This window comes from Rosa rugosa, chromosome 6 (genome assembly GCF_958449725.1).
Source record: "Rosa rugosa chromosome 6, drRosRugo1.1, whole genome shotgun sequence".
Taxonomy (NCBI): domain Eukaryota; kingdom Viridiplantae; phylum Streptophyta; class Magnoliopsida; order Rosales; family Rosaceae; genus Rosa; species Rosa rugosa.
The window spans coordinates 29,902,710-29,923,820 of record NC_084825.1 but is presented as its reverse complement, the minus strand read 5'-3'; the positions used below and the strand labels follow the sequence as shown (position 1 = coordinate 29,923,820).

General features: G+C 39.4%; 3 protein-coding genes across 4 annotated transcripts; 2 read left to right on the top strand and 1 right to left on the bottom strand.

Moving 5' to 3' along the window:
• Nucleotides 1-1,436: 1,436 nt before the first annotated feature.
• Nucleotides 1,437-8,648, bottom strand: LOC133718065 (delta-1-pyrroline-5-carboxylate synthase-like). Of its 2 annotated transcripts, XR_009850085.1 has the most exons (9): nucleotides 8,452-8,648; nucleotides 8,249-8,295; nucleotides 6,048-6,129; nucleotides 5,697-5,802; nucleotides 5,433-5,591; nucleotides 4,936-5,234; nucleotides 4,679-4,763; nucleotides 4,300-4,588; nucleotides 1,437-1,591 (listed from the first exon to the last, which is right to left on the bottom strand). XR_009850085.1 is itself a non-coding variant. In XM_062144861.1 (8 exons), exons 3-6 carry the CDS (start codon nucleotides 6,098-6,100, stop codon nucleotides 5,112-5,114), a joined length of 441 nt encoding a protein of 146 aa, XP_062000845.1. In that variant the 5' UTR covers nucleotides 6,101-6,129; nucleotides 8,249-8,295; nucleotides 8,452-8,620; the 3' UTR covers nucleotides 1,437-1,591; nucleotides 4,300-4,588; nucleotides 4,679-5,111. The 2 variants fall into 2 exon arrangements, 1 of the variants encoding a protein (XP_062000845.1); XM_062144861.1 differs by having other exon boundaries at nucleotides 4,679-5,234; nucleotides 8,452-8,620.
• A 5,108-nt stretch (nucleotides 8,649-13,756) lies between these two features.
• Nucleotides 13,757-17,809, top strand: LOC133716565 (uncharacterized). Its single transcript, XM_062143263.1, has 4 exons — nucleotides 13,757-13,996; nucleotides 14,853-15,852; nucleotides 15,994-16,895; nucleotides 17,102-17,809. The coding sequence occupies exons 1-4, from the start codon at nucleotides 13,757-13,759 to the stop codon at nucleotides 17,807-17,809; spliced, it is 2,850 nt and encodes a 949-aa protein (XP_061999247.1).
• Nucleotides 17,810-18,839: 1,030 nt separating this feature from the next.
• On the top strand, nucleotides 18,840-20,640 carry LOC133718547 (flavanone 3-dioxygenase 3-like). The gene is made up of 3 exons (XM_062145409.1): nucleotides 18,840-19,246; nucleotides 19,663-19,910; nucleotides 20,070-20,640. Exons 1-3 carry the CDS (start codon nucleotides 18,938-18,940, stop codon nucleotides 20,638-20,640), a joined length of 1,128 nt encoding a protein of 375 aa, XP_062001393.1. The 5' UTR covers nucleotides 18,840-18,937.
• The last annotated feature ends 471 nt before the right edge of the window (nucleotides 20,641-21,111 follow it).

The following is a 21,111-nucleotide window of genomic DNA, read 5'->3' as shown; positions in this document are numbered from 1 at the left end:
AATTTGTGTAAATTAAATGGGTAAATTTTGATAATATGATTGAATTGAGAATTTTACTTCTACTTTTTAATTTAGAAAAATAGAATTTCAAAATTCCAAACTAATAACTATTCCGAAACTCTAAAAATGTTGATAGTTTCAATCCGATATGATCCAGAAAATTTGGAACTGGAGTTGGACTAATATATCCATTTTCGTATCTTTTTGGATTGAAATTTGTATACCAATTTCCAATCCGATATTCGATTTGCAACCGTACCTCACATCATTAGGATCACGTACTTACAATTAATGTAAGATATTTCATATGGACTTAGTGTTAGCCAAATAGTCACCCTATAAGGGGTACAAGTGATAATATTTTAAGAGTTAAGGATTGTCGTTTCTCTAAGCTAGTGATTGTAATTCATAACCATACATGCGCACATGGTCACGGTGTGCTTTCATGCTCTAAGATTCAAAGGTTATAAATCTCTAAACATTACACCACAACATGACAAATACACATAGTCAAAGTGATAAAGTCTACGCATGTGGGCATGTTAAAGAAAATTGCATTACATCATATTTATAGCATTAATTCATATTAAAGCCCTAGCCTCAACAAAGTGACTACTCACTCATAATCTACAAATTAGCATCAATTATATATATGCATCAAGATAAATTAAAGAGTTTAAGGAAATAATGAACTAGGTGAACCTTGACAAATTGATGACTAGCTACCACTACAACAATTATAGTCATTTCCAAGGCTGCGATTTGGTCGGAAAAGCCACTTTCCCCGTCGGAAAAAGCTATTTCCGACCGCAAGGTGCCCTCGGTGGTCCTCGGAAAAAATACCATTGGAAATAGTCTTTTTCCGACCAACCCTCAGAAAAAGATATATTTCCGACAGCCAGATGTGGTCGTAAATAATTTTTCTGTGGTTGGAAATTGTTACTCCTCATCGACGACAAATAGTATTTCCGACAAAAGATGTTTGTTGGAAATAATTCGTTGCTTGTAGGAAAAAATTGGTTGCTAGCCAATCCATTTTTTTCCAAGGACTTATTTCTGACGAATAGTAGTGGTCGGAAAAAACTATTTCCGATAAGAATATTTAATTCCGACGACTATTTGGCATCGAAAATGAATAAGTTTCGAGGGTCATATTTTTCTCGGAAATTGATATTTCATGTCGGAAAAATATAATCTAACATTTCCGAGAATGATATTGTGGTCGGAAAAAGTGGTCGGAAATGTTTTTCCACTAGATTTATTCGTTGAAATTTGTCAGCAATTTTTTTTTTCCTCCCACTCAATTTAATTGTCAACTAACCTAATTGGAAGAGGTAGATGAATAAAGATAATTTTTTTATTAAACATACAAGGAGACAATTAAATCTTCATAAAAAAAATTGCATTAGAAGAAACATAGTTAATCATTCCAAACAAAGATAAATATTCAAAATTTGGTCTTTATAATATAATCATTTCTTAAGCAAGGAAGCTAACAATATATCTAACAAAAGTCCTCATTAGAGTTTGCATCATATTCATCAGCAACATCTTCATCATGGTGTGCACTTGAATCTGTTGCAATATTGTCCTATTGTAAAAGAAAAACCAAGAAGTTAGAATCCTATTTTAATATATAACAGTTGGACCTAATCTCTCTCTCCTCGAGAACCCTAAAGGCCGGACTTTTTCCGATCTAAGAATTCATTCTCGTCCGGACTCCGGGCTGGCCTCTGGCCTCGCCGCTGTCATGGGGACTGCTGCCGGACGGGTAATTGATGGCTATTTGATAGGAGTATAATTATGCGATATTGATAACGTTAATCTCTATGCTTTCTTTGTTAGTTTAGTGTATTTTCTCTTTATTTACGTTGTTTACTTATTTTATAGGTATTTTGAGCAAAGAAGGAGAAAAGAAGTAAAAGAGGGACTGAAAGGCAAAATCGGCAAATCTGCCTGTGCAGATCAGTCAACTTCGACAGACCACTGAGACCAGCTAAGAACGATTCAGAGGATGATATTTATATTGACGGAAAGCCTTGGATGTCTAGTTTCCAGATCTTTTTACGGCTCGTCAATATCATTTTTCTAGAAAACGTTATGGCCGATTTAGTACAAGAAGGTCATACTGCGCGCGAATCTGAGGTTGGACGGGAATTTATGTTTCGAAGCCCAAATCACACTGAGAAGCCCAAGGATGATTTTGTACTTCATATTCCGACTTATGATGGATAAACGGCACAATATGAATGGTTGGAATAAGTCATCAAGTTCAAGAGCCAATAGGAAAACTCCACCTAAGCACGTGAACCCTAAATCTTTTAGGTTTTGGATTTCCTACACAACAAGAAAGATGAAGGCAACCTCTAAGCATATAAAAGGGGATCAATCTGCAGCAGCTCCTTTCTTCTCTCTTCTCTCCTCCTCTATCTTCTTCTCTTCTTCCTCCCCTTCTTTGTTTTGTTTTCTTCTATGTTTAACTAGTTTTTATTAGTTAGGGGTTGTTGAAGCCCCAAATCATGATTGTAAACTTATTATGACTTTCAATTAGTTTTGTTTATTTATTGGATGTGAGCCTAATTTCTATCTTTACATTGATGATTCCTTTGCATGTTTTCTTTGGTGCGCAACTTAGATTACATGTTTAGGATTCTATTGCTAAGAATGATCATTGCCTGTGCCTTGCTTCGAGGGTTCCGTTGAGAGTTCTAGAGTAGTAAATTGTCTATAAGGCAAGTGATTAGGATCCTAGGTTAATTGAGACGCGTCGTACTCAAGATGCCTTGTGATGTCTCGTTTTTCTATTGCGTAATGATTTCTTTGTGTTAAATCTAGAGTTGCGTCAACCTAGGTTGCACTTTAGAAAATAGGTTAGGTGTAGAGCGTCTCTCACCTAGCATACAAGTAAGGAAAAACAATAGGTTAATTCAGGCGTTGGGTTAACCTGAGCATCTTCATCCATAGATAGATGTAATTAGGTTGAACATGATTAGTTTACTTGATTGATTGGTGGTGGATGCAATTCCTCTAACTTGTTTTATCTTTGATTTTCATAACCCTGAATCAAGTCTTTTTATTTTCGGAGTCATTTAGTGTTTCGTTTTTATTTAATTAGTTCATCAACCAAAACACCTTCAAAAATTATCAAACTTTGTCAGTAGTTAGTTTAACATGTTTAGAGTCTGTATGTAAAGTTTCGTGACATTTAGAATAGTTTAGTATCGTCTGCCAGTCACATCTTTCTAACTGAACAGTTTAGGATTTATTTTGTTTTGAGTCTTTAGATTAGTGATTAGACCACAATCTCTTGCGGGAACGATCCCTACTTACCTATACTATTTTCGACATTCTTGTAGGGTTAAGTTATAGGCATTTTTGTGCATCTATTTAGGTGGATAGAAATAGCCTATCACTATTGCTCAAGGGGTTCCATCAGATGAGTTTGCTCGGGGCTTGTCAGAGGGTTTGGCTGGGGTGGTGCGTGGTGGTGGTCGTTCAAATGGGAGCGGAGATCTAGCTCTGATGACTGTTTTTCTTGATCGACGGTGCCAAGGAGCAGACTCGATGGCGTGTGGAAGGAGACCGGGATCGGGGTTGGGCTTTTCTCTGCGGTGGTGTTGCGACGATCTGGATCGGTTTGGTTTTCTCTATGCGTGGGTTGCAACGTCGGAGCCTGTGGGGGTGTGGGTGGCAGGCGGTGGGACGGCTGCGGAGGGGATCGAGGCGGTGCCGGTCATGGAGGTGTGCGGCTGAGGGAGCTTCGCTTTGACTGTTGTGAACGACGGGAGAGCAGATGGTGTTGGTGGACTGGACCGGACCAACTGAATGGGCCTTAGGTGGACTTGTTGTGGTGGCTGCCCTAGTTGGGCTTTGAGTTTTGGGCTAGGACTTTGGCCTTAGTGCATTAATTATGTATTAGCTTAGTCTTTTACAATAAAGTTCCTGTTAGGAAGCTAATGCACGTTATGTGCACTCTATGTATCTGGAGTAGTACCAAAGGAGGATCTCCGCTATGTCTACGTCCATGACATGTCTAATGAGTAGGTTTATTTCTATGTATCACTGTGGGTACTACCACTATCTTCTTGTCTGTCTGTACATGGCAGCGGAAGGGTATGTAACGGCCTATTCTGGCTTTAGATGAATATATCTATCAGCACCCGGATTTGGGTTTGGTTCAAAAAAAAAAAAAAAAAAAAACAAAGAAGTTAGAATGCAAAATAAGTAAGAGCTAAAACATGCAGTAAATAGCATGAACTATAGTAACATATACAAATATTTTAAAGATAGAAATAGTACCACAGAATGTGAGTTTCTTGCTTTAGAATTGTCTGAGGTATTAGGCAGCAAACTTTGAACAATTTGAGTCCCTTGTCCAATTTATCTGTCAGAGATTCAACTTGCCCTTTCACTCTTTCATAATCTTCTTTTTGTTCCAAACATGTAGGCTTATTACAAGTTTGGTTAGGTGAAGTGTAATCTTTTAGTTTCACCCCAGCACCTAAACCAAGTACACGACCGTGACTAGGCCCACCAATCACTTTTTGATATATTTCCCAATCATCAGCTTCACCAAGCTAAACCAGCACTTAGAGAACAGAAAAACAATCATCAGAATAAAAAATTCAACATAACTATGAACTTAATAGTGACTTCGAACCATAAAATGAAAACTCACTTAAAACTTTTTGCCAAATTTTGACAAAATTCTTGGCAAGTACCGCTTCTCCGGACTCCCTCACCAATTTGTCCATTCTCTCCATCTGTTCATTATGGTGAAGACAAATAAAGAGAAGTCCCAATATACAATCTCAATATCAGAAATTGAATTCCATTATGGCATGCAGGTTTGTCATTGTCTAAAAGACTATTGATATAGTCATATTAATATTGCACTAGTTTTCTAACAAAATTTCATAAAATGATGACACCAACCAAGTCTTGAAGAACACCTGGTGACGACAACAGGGATGCCAGCAGAAGCTGCATCAACAGCAGCCTTTACTTTCGCAGCCATTCCCCTCGTCCCACACTTGATTTTACTCCACAAGTGACTCCGCCTTGATGCCTCTCCTTTATGTATGTATGAATGAATGAGCTCTGAATTTGTGTCACTTGGGAGGCCCACTGTAGAGACCCTCCACATCACTGATAAGGATAAGAAGATCAGCCTTTAGCTCCTTAGCTAGTATAGCTGCCAAACTGTCATTGTCCCAAAATATACCAGAAGAATCCTGCAAAGGTGGTCATGACTGTGGAATTAGTGCACACTACCTATTAAGCGGAAACATATACATTTCCGAGTTTTTAGAATGGAATCAAGGGTTGGCAAAGTGTAGCGAACATATAATTCGTCTGTTATGTCGGAATCACCAGACTAGCCAAAGCTTCATAATCAATTTCTGATTCATGTATAGAAGAGTGGTATCTACCTCACATAAATCTGTTCTGGTACTAACTGCATCATTTTCATTGAATATAGGTATAGTCTTTAAAGACAGCAAGTGATCGACCGTTTCTTTCAGCTGCCTTTGAAAATCTTTACCCCTAAAGTCACTTTCTGTGACAAGACACTGAGCTTGTGTCACATCCTGCAAGGAAATATAACAAAGAAGCAAAAACCTGAGCCTTTTAGAATACAACAAATTAGTTTTGTCCTAAGAACTACTTAAGAGAAGATCATTGCATTCACTCACCTCACTAAACACGGACTTCAAGAGAGCCATCAGATCAGGCTGTCCAACAGCTGCACATGCCTTCCCATCCAGTTCAGCTGGCTTTTGGAGATCAACAGAGCTGCAACTGTTTGAAAATTGTCAATTTATGAATGTTCTCTTAAATAGAGAACACATTTCAAACTCTCATATAAAAATTTCAATTGAATGATCATACACCATACAAAGAACCACACCCAGATAGCCAACAATGCCCAAATTTTCAATGAATGCAAATATCAAACAATCCCAATAAAACCCAGATAGCTATAAAGATAAAGGAATCAAATTTAACGCAATACAAGAAAAAAAAGGAGAGAACTTTATACAAACCTGGCCCTTTGTGAAGCCAATGAAGAACTCCCTTTGTCTAGGACAAAGGCCATGGTCCATATTACTGTGTCTCTCTAAAACCCTAATGACTTGGATACACACTTACACAAGCGTACGTATCATTGTCAAGATAGGGAAGTATTATGCCCAAAGTTTATCGTACCACGGGGATTAGTGGCTAACCCACAATCCTTGGGTAATCGGAAATAAAGACACTTAGCAAACAAAGAAAAGAAAAAGAAAATAAATAAAAATGTTAATCTAAGGCACCAAGCCCTAGCAATGCTCGGCTTTGGTTCTCACCAAAGCCTAATCAAAACTAAGAGCCTAGTGGTGGATATGCACAAATGAGTGGAAGAGTTCAATATGTTGAGAGAGGATTTTAGATTAACAAAATGTAATGAAATGTAAAGAAATAAATAAATAAATGCAAATAAATTACTAAAAGTGTAACCAAATAAATGGGAATGTCAGGTGTTAGGGAGGTTCCTTCACCCAAATCTCATGTATCGGAAGCTATCTAATGTAGATGCGAATTTCCTACTTTGGCGGTAGCCGTATCCAAGGCGGTTCAAGGCTCAAGGACCGAAATTCCCTTTCACGGTATTCCTACTCCGGTTTAAGGGCCGTAGGAACTCACTTGGCATGAATTAGAGCCGGTTCAAGGGTCACTAATTCACATCAAGAGGCGTAGAGATTGAGGAATTAGACTACTAAGCGACCCGCCGGTGCAATCACACAACGAGTGTAAATCACCATGCTTATAACCCATCGAATACGAAATTGAAGGTTTCTAGCTTAGGAATTAGAGGGGGTCAAACCTCTAACTCCGTCCTAGACATGCTCAAAATACACACCCTAGAGTTGACTAGGCTCCTAGACATGCATTTTAACCCAACAAAAATAGATATAAGCATCCATCATATGAAAATTGCATCATTACATTAAATTAAACATCTTTTACCCAAAATTTGAGTTAGGGACACAACCCTAACCCCCAACAGCAAAATTACTCACAACCCATAATTATGAACATCAAAGATACAAAATTCAAAGGGAAAAGAGTATAGAAGTGTAGGAGAAAACAAGAATAATCACAAATAGCTAAAAAGCTAGCATGACTAGTCTTGAATTAAAACTCCCACAATTACCTAAGTCTTGAATCTTGTAGAGGTAGATGCCTTTAATGAATCCTTGAAGTTTTGGGTGAGTAATTCATCAATTCCCATTCCCTAAACTAAAACTAAAACTAAAACTAAATTAAAAATGGAGGAAGAGGATGGGAGAAGAGAGCAGCCCAAGGGGCTGCCTCTGTTTTGGTACCGAGGTGCGCGGCGCTGTCTGTAGGTGAAGTGAAAAGAGGGATATATATATATGTGGTCTCGGTGGTGTGGCTGCAAAAAGGAAGTGAATAGGGAAAGGGCCACGTGGCAAGAAGAGGGAGAGAAAAAAAATCTTGCCGAAGAAGAGATGGACGTGTGGTGTCTAAGGTAAGAATCATGGTTTAGGGCAAGTTCACCTGTTGGGTCACCAGGTCACCCACTATTCACTACTTTTTAGTGTTAATTTCGTGCCCTGGGTCACGAGCACAGTGTATTTCGTGCCCTGGGTCACCCGGTACAGTGTTCTGGGTCACCATGGTGACCTGCACAGTGTATTTCGTGCCCTGGGTCATGAGCACACTGTATTTCGTGACCCAGAGAATGAAAATATACACTAAAAAGCAGTGAATAGTAGGTGACCCGGTGACCCAACGGGTGAACTTGCTCTTAATTAAACCATGGGACGCCAGCTGTCAAAGCTGGATTGGCTTTCAACCAATTATGTAAATCTGCACGTGCATGCTGGTGGCTTAACTCCTTACTTAATTAACCAAATCATTGATTGATCACTCAAATTAGTGATTAATTAAGACTTCTTCAATTTCCTCCCTCTTCTTCTTGCAATTGCAAGCACATGCCCACAACTATGCGTAATTGCTTTATGCTTCTTCCCAGGCTTTGACCGTAGTTGACCGAATCAAGAATTTCGTCTTTTCGTCGGAATACTCCAATTTCGCACAATTTTATTTTGTTTTCGTAACTCCGCTTATTTTCTACAAAATAAATAAAAATGAATTAATTACATATTAATTGACATGGAGATTGGCTTATTTATAGTGTTTTAGATATAATTACACGCATATAAATGCGTATAATCACATAATTACAGAGTTTGATTTTTTCTTTGTTCCCCAATCTTGCTTCCTCTTGGAAAACAGTTCAACATATATTCATTCAATTTGAAAAGACCCAGAATATAATGGCCAAAATATTCAAGATAATCAACATATAGTTATAAATGATTAAATGAATAGAAACTTTGGCAGACACCAGAGGTTTGAGAGAAAGAAAGAGAGGCTTACTTCCGAGTTTTCACCGATCGAAGGGGAGAGAGAGAGAGGGACAGATTGGAGGAGAGAAGAGATATGTCTGGGTTAAAAATATTATAGATCGACGCCCAGAGCCCAGACCGCCGAAACCCAGAACGATTTCCTCCATCGCCTAGAGCAAAATTGGGGGGGGGGGGGTGTTGCTAGCGCTTAGTCGCCGTCTAGCGGCCTCGCAGATCCTCTTCTAGAACGCCGAGTGAGATTTCTATCCTTCTATCCTCATTAACTTTAATAAAATTTATCAAAAAGAAATTACCTCTAATAAAAAGGTCAAAATATATCTTTATTTTTATATTTTTTATTATTTGTAATTTTACGTGTTTATCCTTTGTCATTAACGTGGTTTTTAAAGTACATGTATAAGGGCTATTTACATAAAAATTTATGTTTTGGCTAACAAGCACTTTAGTTTTAATAGATAAAATAATTAAAATAAAATAATCATAATACCCTAAATACACTAAACTCTTTTCATATAAAAGATGTTCTAGAATCCCAATTTTTAAAAAAAGTTCTCTTAAATTCTTAGTAGTAGTCAGCAATGCAATTGCCTTCTAGCCGAGCCTCTAACCTTACTACGACATCAACAAACAAAGATTAGCATTACGAAAACTAAAAAAAGATTGAAATTCTGCAAGATTGAAAACCCTAATTTCATATTTAAGGTACTAAATGAGGAGAAGAAAAACTAAGAGAGGCGAAGTCGATGAGAAGCGTTGCATGACAAAGACACTACTGCTGGCAGGTATTGGTGTTTGGAGGTTCGTACAGGGAAATCAAAAGCAGTGATCGTCAAACTAAGCCTTTTTTTTGTCTCTAATCATGTGTTTGGGGAACAAAAAATTTAGGGTTTTCTCGAGTAGTGTATTCTATATAATTGTATACGATCAATCAATGTCTACTGTATAGAATGCATATATGTGTGGACGGACAGTCGTACTATATATGTAGTATGTATGTGATCGATAATGAATAGTACTGGACAAGCACACATGATCAATCGACAATGAATTGTGTGTGTGTGTGTAGGAGTCTTTCACTAACGGATATTTTTTTTGGTCATTTTAAGAGATCTCTTGTGAGACCCAATTTTTGATTACATATATTGACATCTCCACTATTCAATTTTAGGTCTTCATGAGTAGATCACTTATACAAGTTTCCAGCACAATTGATGATTATTCATGTAGTCATAATCATGATTTACTATTAAGGTTTAGGGTTTTAGGGCGGAATCTCTCAGTTAGCATGATCTCTTATTTAAATAGAGCGGAATCTCCTAGTAAGCATTCCAGTTAGCGCGGAATCTCCCAATTCGCATAATCGTGATTTACCATAGATGATCTCTTATCTACTTCCGCAACTAATAATATATTGGGTTAGGGCGGAACCTCCCAATTAGCATGATTGATCGATCAAGTCTTATATAAATCCAAAACACATATATATCATGTATATATAACTATGAGACTTATAATATTATATATATATATATTATAATATTATATATGATATAATATATATGAGGCCCGATCAGGAGCGGACGTCCGCACTTTCGCTAAAGTGCGGACGTCGATGCAGCAGCGGCTTCCAGGCGGTGGCGGCGGCACGGGGCAGGCCGGAGGGAGGCCAGAGGCGTCCCAGACCTCTTCTGGGCGGCGTTCGAGGTCGGGCTTGCCGGTTTCTGGGCAGCCACCTCACCTGCAGTTGCAGGTTCTGTGCAGCACCGCAGAACCGTCGCCGGCGACTCCACTGGACCGCAGACCCCTCCGCACGACCCCCAGCGTCCCTCCGGCAAGCCGCGCCGCGCCGTCGCCGCTCGATCGAGGCCGGAGGAGCGACGTCCGCACTTTTTCTGGGTTGCGGATGTCCGCTCTCGAACGGCTTTCTATATATATATATATATATATATATATATATATATATATATATATATATATATATATATATATATATATACAAATCTTATCCAGAGCGGAGCTCCGCTTCGAAATTAACGTGTGAAGTTCGAGTTTTGGGTCACTTTTCGGTCGCATATCCACATCTCGACCGTTCAGTTTTTAGGTACTACTGTGTAGATCATCTCTGCAAATTTTCAGTCAAATTGATTATCGTTAAGGTATACTCACTTAAACCAATGGATGGACTGAATCTGTCAACATGAACTGTACTAGCTTTAAGGAAGTTATCAATGTCTTAACGATCATCATTTTGGCTGAAAATTTGCAGAGATGATCTATACACTAGTACCTAAAAACTGAACGGTCGAGATATGGATGTGCGACCGAAAAGTGACCCAAAACTCGAACTTCACACCGTTAATTTCAAAGCGGAGCTCCGCTCTGGATAGGATCTGTATATATAGTATGAGATTTATCCGATCTTACCTTATAACCAATATATAATAAAATTGTTTTGTCTTTAACATATAATGCATCAATTACAATATTAAACTAATATGGAAAAATGGTAAAATTAATTTTGAAAAGTTAGAGATCCTATGCTCAATTCTCCTCTTTGACATAATATTTTTATAAAAATAATACAATTTAGAGAAATATTTTCAAGGTTCACTAGCCGTCGGAAATACTTTGTTCATTACCGAGGGTACTTTGTTGCCCTCGAAATTAAGAAATCATTTCCGACAAAGTCAACTGCCTCTCGGAAATAGGTCTATCATTACCGACGACACAAAATCTTGTCGAAAATAATACTGGCGCCAAAAGGTCCCGCCAATTTTTTTGTTTTTCCGACGAAATTGGAACGCTTTTCCTACAACATATTGTCCCTCGGAAATAAAATATATTTTGACAGAACATTTCCGACGACCATTTTTTGTGATCGAAAAAGGAGTGTTTTTGCGAGGGCAATTCTGTGCTGTCGGAAATTTTCGTCGGAAATGAGGACTTTTGTTGTAGTGTACCTTCTCCTTGATCTTCCTCCTTCAATGCTCCTTGGATCCTCGTTAATGGTGGAATGGTTGAACGGTGAAATTTTTGATGATAATGAAAGAAATGGTGATGAAGATATGATGCTTCGAATCTTTGGCTAACTTTGAGTGGTAGTGATGGAGTAGTGGTGGAAGATAGTAGTTGTGGTGGTGTGATGGAGTTTAACATATGAGAAATATGAGTTTGAATTTTTGGAGGTGGAGTGTATAGAAAAGAGAGAGAAGAAGATGTAATCGAGATAGTTGATAAATTAGTTAGGATCGAGATTAATGTAGATTATCTATTGGGAGAAAAAGTTGAGATTCAGCACCACCCCGTCATCCACTGTGAAACTTATCTTAAAAATTATTGGTTGAGAAAGATCAACCTCCATCCTGATCTAAACACGACCAGCGAAAAGCTCGCCTCATCGTTGTCCACAAACCTACCCAGAGAACCCCCAACCAACCTTATGCATTGATCAATTTAGAAGGCAGGAGTAATATCACCAACTCACACGCAGAAACCTAGTGAGGTCAATGTTCACTGGTACGACGCCGTCGTAGGGAGCCAAAACCACCCGAGAATTCTCAAAGCCCCACGGTCCTCCTTTCATAACACGGGCCTGATCAAACGATTCAATGAAGAAAAACATATATTTGTTGTTGTGCTCTTGAATATGGTACTTGCCAGAAAGGCACACGGCTTGCCGGAACATACCTTGATTGGAGCCCTTAGTAGAGACTCGAGCGGTGAAAAGTTTTCCAATCAAGAAGGATTGAGGCTGCCGGAGTCTAGCACCTTTGGAATGGCGGAAACATGCACAGAGGTTGTTGGATATTAGGGTTTGGAAGCGGCCTCTTTTTGTTTAATTCACTTTGTTAATGCAATTAACTTTTGGTTGATAGTAGTTTATATGCAAACATAAGTAGTTTTTTTTTTTTTTTGATATAAAGAGTTCATAGCATTAATATGACCCTGAATCATGGGTTAGAATAGTACAAAAGACTACTCTGTATACACATTGATAGCGCAGAGTAGTCTATGCTAGCAAAAACACCTCGCCTCAAAGGCAATCTATTCTATCTGACTCCAAACGTCAAGCACGCAATTGTGGTACGTTGAAACCAAATACTTCTACAAAGTCTCCTAGAGGAGCTTCAACGAGCATAGACAAGACAAACTCGATCGAGCTAAAAATGATCGAGGTTTGTCACCTAACTAACGACTCAAGAACTCAAAAAGCCTAGACCGGGCCGAAGCCCACTAAAACAATCCCCTATTGAACAAGGGGTTTATTGACAAATAAAAAACAAGCAAAACTAATTAAGAGCAGTAGCCCAAAAGCCCAAGAGAGGCCCAGCCCAGACGCAAACCAAAATCTGGCCCAGCCCAGCCCTACTTCGCTGTGCAGCATCATCAGACCCAACGACCGCCGCTGCCGTCTCACAGACCGGATCACCATCAGAGCCAGATGAACCTCGACACCATCTCCAGAAGGCTTGCTGCAACAATCCTCCCAAAAACCGCACCCCGATCCGCCGCCTCCGTGGTACCAAACACAGCCGCCGACGTCTGGTGACCACCCTACTCCAACACACAGCCGCTACCGTCTGGTGAGACCATCCCACGCCGCCTAGCGCCAACCCATGAAACCGATCATGACCATACCGCCTCAAGCATTGCAGTGAGACTAGACTACAGACTGACCACCACCATTGATCAGCCTCCAAGCAAAGCCATCCCAGGCCTGAAGGCAAGCTAAAACACCACTCGTCCGGCAGCAGCTCTATAGCATCAACGCAACCAAGGTCGACACTGACGCTGGGCCGTCGCCTGACGAGCGACATTAGAAGAAGAGGAGGAGACCTGGACGGCTATGGGAGAGAGAGAAAGCTAGGGTTTTTTTTTTTTCCAGAGGTATGATTTTATGCAAACATAAGTAGTTTGATTATGATTATGAAGAAAATGAAATTGTTTTTGAAAAAAAAAAATGAAAAAAAGAAATTGTATAGTAATGCATTTATACAAAGAAATAAACCAAAAAAAAAAATCATGTATAGTATATTTCATGCATTCATCGCCTAATCGGCTAATCCTCATTTAAAAAAAATAAATAGATATTTATAATCTAGCGGCGTACCTTTGTGTCAAACCCTAGCGGCGTACCTTTGCGTCAAAACCCTAGCGGCGTACCTTTGCGTCGATCATCGGAGACCCAATCAACGATCTGAGTTTCTCGGATCAGTATAGTCATCGATTCCCAATCGATTGAGTTTGTTTACTAATGAACATCCTGTGTTGGAACTGTCGCGGCAGCAACAAACCAGAATCAGTTCAGGCCTTTCATGACCTTGTTGTCCAATCCAAACCTAAGGTGGTTTTCCTTAGTGAAACCCATTGCCATACATCCGAACGGCTTTTTCATCTTAAACAACAAATGGGGTTTGATAAGGCATATCAAGTCCCAATTAAGTGACGGTGCATCAGGAGGATTAGCGCTCTTTTGGTCTTCAGAGATTTACCTGCGGTTAAGGGACTTCTCACCCAATTTCATTGACGCCGAGATAGGACCAGTTGCTGCCCTGGTCTGTGGCGTTTTATAGGCATTTATGGCTGTCCTGTCACTAGTGAACGCTTCCGCACCTGGCAACTCATGCGTTCTCTTCATGATGTATCTGACTTACCATGGCTAATTTGTGGGGATTTTAATGAAATTCTCTATTCTCACGAGAAGTCTGGGGGTAGAGTATGACGTGAAGGTCAAATTGTTGGCTTTAGGGAAGCGGTCTCTTACTGTAACCTTCGTGAGTTGGGATATATTGGGAGCAAGTTTACTTGGAGTGATTCAGTTACCAAATGTCGTTTGGATCGAGGATTGGTTTCAAACTCTTGGCTGGGGCTTTTTCCATTCTCAAGGGTGAAAGTGTTGCCTCCGAGTTCTTCTGATCACTCACCTTTGCTGGTGGAAATTCACAATTCGCCAAGGAACTCAAGGCCACCAAGGCGCCGCCGATTTCGGTTCGAGTAGTATTGGCTTGATCATGAAGAATGTGCGGGAGTTATTGAATCAAGTTGGGCATCTGAGGTGTCTGGTCACCCTATGTTTCAATTAACATCTAAGGTTATGCACACTAGGCTAGCTTTACAGAATTGGCAGCGTTCTATCTTTGGACAAAGACAGGAGGAGATGATGATCATTCGACAACAATTAGATGATATACTCAAAAGGCCTTTTGATCCAGCTTTAGTTGCGGAAAAACAACGTCTATCCTCTCAATTGCAAATTTTCCTCTCACAAGAAAATTCCTTTTGCGGCAGCGTAACCGAATCCTTTGGTTGAAAGACGGTGACTGTAATACGCGGTTTTTTCATCAAAAAGCTACCAGTCGAAAACGCAAGAATACAATCAAAGGTCTATTTAGTGTTGATGGGACATGGCAGACATCCACAGATGGAATTGAGAGGGTAGTTGTGGACTACTTCAAAAATATCTTCAAGGCTAAGGTTCATGACGTGGAAGCCCTAGATTTGGTTTTGGAAGCTGTTCAACCTCGTATTACAGAGTCTATGTCTCAGGCTTTATGTGCTGCATATACCTCGGAGGAAATTCGATTGGCTCTCTTCCAGATGTATCCGACTAAATCACCGGGTCCGGATGGTATGCCTCCACTCTTTTATCAAAGGTTCTGGCCCTCTATTGGTACAGATGTAGTTGTAGCCGTTCAGAACTTTCTAAATATAGGTCAGCTGCTAAAAGAAATTAACTATACTCATGTGGTACTAATTCCAAAAGTGCAAGAGCCCCAAAGTATGTCTGACTTGCGCCCTATAGCCCTGTGTAATGTCATCTACAGAATTTGTGCTAAAGTTATATCGAACCGGTTGAAACCTCTTCTAGATCAAATTATCTCCCCTTGTCAAAGTGCGTTCGTTCCAGGGCGCTTGATTACTGATAATGTCTTGGTAGCCAATGAGATCTCACATTTTCTACATACTAAACGGTTTGGGGATGAAGGTTTCATGGCTTTGAAATTAGATGTAAGCAAGGCATATGACCGCATGGAATGGAGCTTTCTAAAAGGTGTATTAGTATGGCTAGGGTTTCCTGTGTCATGGATTAATCTTGTTATGGGGTGTGTCACTTCTGTTCGGTACTCATTTCTAGTGAATGGAGAACCTACAGGTTATGTTTCTCCAACTAGAGGGCTTCGCCAAGGTGATCCTCTATCCCCATATCTATTCCTTTTATGTACAGAAGGGTTTTCAGCTTTACTTGCTCAGAAGGCTTATCTAGGTTTGTTGACTGGAATTCAAATTTGTCAAGGAGCTCCCTCCATCAGTCACTTACTGTTTGCAGATGACAGCCTATTGTTTGCTCAAGCTTCTTTTTCCACTTGTTCACAAATCATGGAAGTGCTTCACGTCTATGAGTGTGCTTCAGGTCAACAAATTAACCTTTAGAAGAGTAGTGTATGTTTTAGCAAAAATCTGGATGACAATTTTCAACAACTCTTTGCTGACTTTTTGGGGGTGCAAAGAGTGGACTATCATGAGAAATACCTGGGGTTACCGACCTGTGTAGGACAGTCAAAAAAGTCAACCTTTGCTTATCTAAGAGATCGATTACAGAAAAAGCTTCATGGTTGGTGTGGAAACCTGTTGAGTGGTGCAGGAAAGGAACTACTAATCAAGGTGGTTGCGCAAACGTTGCCCTCTTATGCTATGAGTTGCTTTCTTTTACCGAAAACTTTTTGCGAAGACATGCAACAAGATTGTGCTAAGTTTTGGTGGGGTAGTTCTTCAGATCATCGGAAGATCCACTGGAAGAGTTGGGACGCTTTATGGGCACCGAAAGCAGCAGGGGGCCTGGGTTTTCGCAATCTCTATGCACATAACTTGGCGATGTTAGCTAAACAAGCATGGCGTATAATCTCAACACCTTCTTCTCTTATTGGCCAATTATATAAATCTCTTTATTTCCAATTGGGGAGCTTTTGGACAGCTGAATTGGGATATGCACCATCTTATTCTTGGCGAAGCATTTTGGCTTCTAAACCATTGTTAGAACTTGGCTCTCGCTGGCAAGTGGGTAATGGAGCATCCATTAAAGTATGGGAAGATAGGTGGCTTCCTCGTCCCAATTTATTCAAACCATATTTGCAGCCTCCAACCACTTCAGTGGAGTTTGTTAGTGATCTGATTGATTCAGACTCTTGTACATGGAAAGCATCTCTGTTGGAGTCTACTTTTTCACCTGAAGATTGTGAGATAATTACTTCAATTCCTCTAAGTTTTCGGCTTCCTCCTAATCGCATAATTTGGCATTATGATCCCAAAGGTATTTTTTCTATTAAAAGTGCCTATGTGGTAGCAAGGGACAAGATTTTACAGATCAATAATGGGGCCTCTTCGTCTTCATTGTCACAATCTTCATCTCAGTTGTGGGGGTCAATATGGAAATCTCATGTGCCTGCTAAGGTGAAGGTCTGTATGTGGAGAGCGTGTAATAATATTCTTCCTACTCGTTCACGCATTCAAACTAAAGGAGTCCATGTTATGAATACTTGTGTGTTATGTGGAGAAGAAGGTGAATCCATCCTTCATATTGGACGTGACTGCTCCTTTAGTAGGCAAGTATTTATGGCCTCTCCACTACAGCTTTCTATTAACCATGACTTTCAAACTTTAAGGAATGGTTTTTGTCTTATATGGAGCATTTTACAAAGGAACAGGTTGATCTATTTATGGTTTTATTTTGGACTATTTGGATGACAAGGAATGATAAGCTCTGGCATGGTTTGGAGAGCTCCCCTGCTGATGTTAGTATTAAGAGTATTGTGAGGCTTCAAGCTTTTCACGCTGCAAACCCTTACCACAAAACTAACCGGAGGCAGCTAGTTCGTCCTTGCTGGACTCCTCCTCCTCAGGCTTGGCTTAAAGTGAACGTAGATGGATCCTTCAATGCCTCAATGAAGATGGGTGGCATTGGGTTGGTGATATGTGATTCTAGTGGGCATTTTGTGGCTGGTCATGCTGCCCCTCTCACGCAAATACGGTCTCCAGAGCAGGTTGAGCTTATGGCAGTCCTTCTAGCTGTACGCTTTGTCCTTGATCATGGGCTTCAACATGTAGTCTTTGAATCAGACTCATTGCAAGTTGTCAAAGCGTGCAATTCGGTATCTTCTAATTTGTCTATCCTTGGGTATTTATACGAGGATGTTACATTGTCTCTTGCAGACCTACCTGGCTCTACACTTCATCATGTGTATCATGAAGCTAATGAAGCGGCTCACCGTTTGGCTCGTCAAGCTCTTAATTCTGCTAGTCCTGAATCTTGGTTTACAACACCTCCGGGTATTATATCGGATGTGTTATTTGTTGATTGTAACCATATTTGATTATAATAAAAGTTGTCGTCTCCTCTTCAAAAAAAAATTAAAAAAAATAAATAAATAAATAGATAAATGAATGAAAACGAGGATGGTTGCTGGGGAGGATTGGAAGATAGGGCAACTAGCTAGGGCATCATCTGTTACAACCAGCATCCTTAATTAGGGTTTTTTCTCAAACCATGAGATCGAAGACTGCTCCTCATGAACACCGCGGAAGTTCAACGTTAAGGATTTAACATGCTCTACAGAGAGTCCTAAACAAGTAAACATGGTCAGAGTAAATATGGTCAAACAGTCAAAGTAGCGAGCACTAGCTTCCGGTTCCATGTTAACGGCGTCAGAATATAATTTTATAAAATGCCAAACAATCAAACATATTTTTGGTCAAGAAACTCAATACCAGAAACAAACAATGGTTTTGGCCAATACCGGAAACAAACATACTTAACGGCGTCAGAATATAATTTTATAAAATGCCAAACAATCAAACATATTTTTGGTCAAGAAACTCAATACCAGAAACAAACAATTGGTTTTGGCCCATACACAAACAATGAATTCTCATCTACCCTGTCTTCCGGCGCGTGAATTATGCACACCTGCAACATGCAGATCAAAGCTCATTTTTTTCATTCGATATATTCGATTAAAATTTCTGACTAGCTAGAGAAAAAAAAAAAAAAGATCGATCAGTATCAGAATAAAGAATGAATAGGTGTGGGTCGCGTTCTCTACGTGGAATTTGGGACGTTCGATGGGTTTAGTACAACTTGATAATTACTACTGCAGAATGCTTGCTTCTTTATATATATTCTCAAATATAGGACTGCTTGCCTCACTGGCCTAAAATGTCGATGACTCTCCCCCACTGCTTCTCTCATATTTATGTACTAAAAGCTATTTGGTGTTACATATGTATATTCTACCATTTTTGTTGCATACATTGTAACTGAACAAGAAGCAAAAGTATAGTGATAAAGTTGACGATATGGAATACAAAAATAGTTTCTTCATTTTTATCCCCTTATAAATAGCATCCACTCTCAGTAGCTAGCTGCTAGCACGTACTTGTAGCTCATTCACTGACAGAAAGCAAACTAGCTGCTGGGTTTTCAATTCTAAGCAGAAGAAGTAATGGAAGCTGGTGATCATCAAGAGGGAGCAGAGAGCTCATCATCCTCATCATCAAAAACTAGTGGCAGTTCTAGAACTTCGTCGTCATCATCATCATCATTCACTAGCGCACTGACTCTAACCCAATTGGGGGTTGCTCATGTGCCTCAACGCTATGTTCTCCCTACTTCCCAACGACCAAGTCCTTATCCAAACCTCTCTACTATTGCTCTTCCCATACTTGACCTTTCCTCTTTGCAAAGTTCTTCTCTTAGGCCTCATGTGATCAACAATATTCAGACCGCTTGCAGGGAAATAGGGTTCTTTCAGGTATGCTAGCTCTTGTCTATCTGTTTGCAACAACTATACTTTACATATAAAACTCAAAACAATTAATTACATAAGAATACTATTTGCAAAAACTAAAACGATTGCCACCATGGCTGAAGGTACTTTAATGTGAATATATATAGTAGAAATTTTTTTTTGAAATAATTTTTATGAAATAACCTTTTCTTTTTACCCCTTTACGTACGACGATATTGCATGCATATGCTCACGTTATCATCGCTGTCGTAACTTCCGATCTCCAGCACGAAATTCGTTGATTGGAGTGTAGAATTTCAAGTTAAGGAAGAGTGCAAATAGCCTCTACCTTGGAATATTTACTGCATACATTTTTGGTTGATTTTGAACTAATTTGTTTACCTTTTCGTACGCTAACCATTACTGTTTCAATATTTTAGGTTACCAACCATGGAATTCCTCTTTCGATGATGAAAGATGCCCTCAGTGCTGCAAATGAGTTCTTTAACCTACCTGTTGAGGAAAAGATGCTTCTAGGGTCTGACAATGTTCATGCACCTGTAAGATATGGGACAAGCATAAATCAAGCTGTTGATAGGGTTCACTTTTGGAGAGACTTCATCAAGCACTACTCCCATCCTATCTCAAAATGGATCCATCTTTGGCCATCAAACCCTTCTTCTTACAAGTAAATAACCAAGCCTATAGATGGCGTTCTTTTTCAGCTGTTGATAGTTTTCTATAACTTGCATGCTTACAATACATGCATGTTGGCACATTTGGCAGCTAGCAGCTAGCATGAACCAGTTAAGTTCAGTTAAACTAACATTTGTTTCTATATTTTAAGGGAGAAGATGGGAAACTATGCCAAAGCTGTGCAAGTGTTACAACAGCAAATAATGGAGCTTGTTATAGAAAGCCTAGGGTTAAACCCTAATTACTTACATGAGGAAGTTGAAAATGGCTCCCAAATGATGGCTGTGAATTGCTATCCCAAATGCCCAGAGCCAGAGTTGGCACTAGGCATGCCTCCACATTCAGATTACGGCTCCATAACAATTCTCCTTCAAAGTTGTCCAGGGCTTCAGATCATGGACCAAAACAAGAACTGGATCTCAGTCCCGGACATTGAAGGAGCTCTGCTAGTTCAGATGGGTGACCAAATGGAGGTTCTGAGTAATGGCCAATACAAAAGTGTGGTTCACAGGGTGACTGTTAGTGATGAGAAGAATAGACTTTCCATTGCAAGTCTCCATAGCCTTAGTTTGGATAAGAAGATAGAGCCTGCACCTTTGCTTGTGGATAGTGAACATCCTAAGTCCTACAAAGAGTTCAGCTTTAGAGACTTCCTTAATTACATCACAAGCAATGATATTACAAAGGGGAGGTATATTGATACGCTGAAAGAGAATCCATAACAGATGTCTAGGATGGTCTATAGATATAATAACGGTTAAACATTGTACTAGCTAGCTTCCATTTATTTTCGAACCAGTCTAAGTAAGTGTTTTTTTTTTTTTTTTTTCTCTCTCATTTTGTAGTATGTAGCGAAGCCTATTAATATCAATAATGCGTTTGCCCAAAATTAATACCAATTATCTTCTTTTCTTAATATGTGTGTGTGTGTATATATATATATATTATTTTCTGTTCTCGGAGAAATCATTAATTATTTTAAACCTTTAAACATAAAATGGCTTTAGCGAAAAAATGTTACACAAAAATTACATCCAGACTGCAAGTCCAAAGAAGTCCCTACGTGTCTACGTACTAATTAATAATTAACCCAACTTTTTTTTAAACTATAAATTAAATTAGATTATCCATATATTAATCAAGCTAGTCCACTGTTTGATTCTTTTCCTTTTGTGAGACCTTTCCAATTTTTA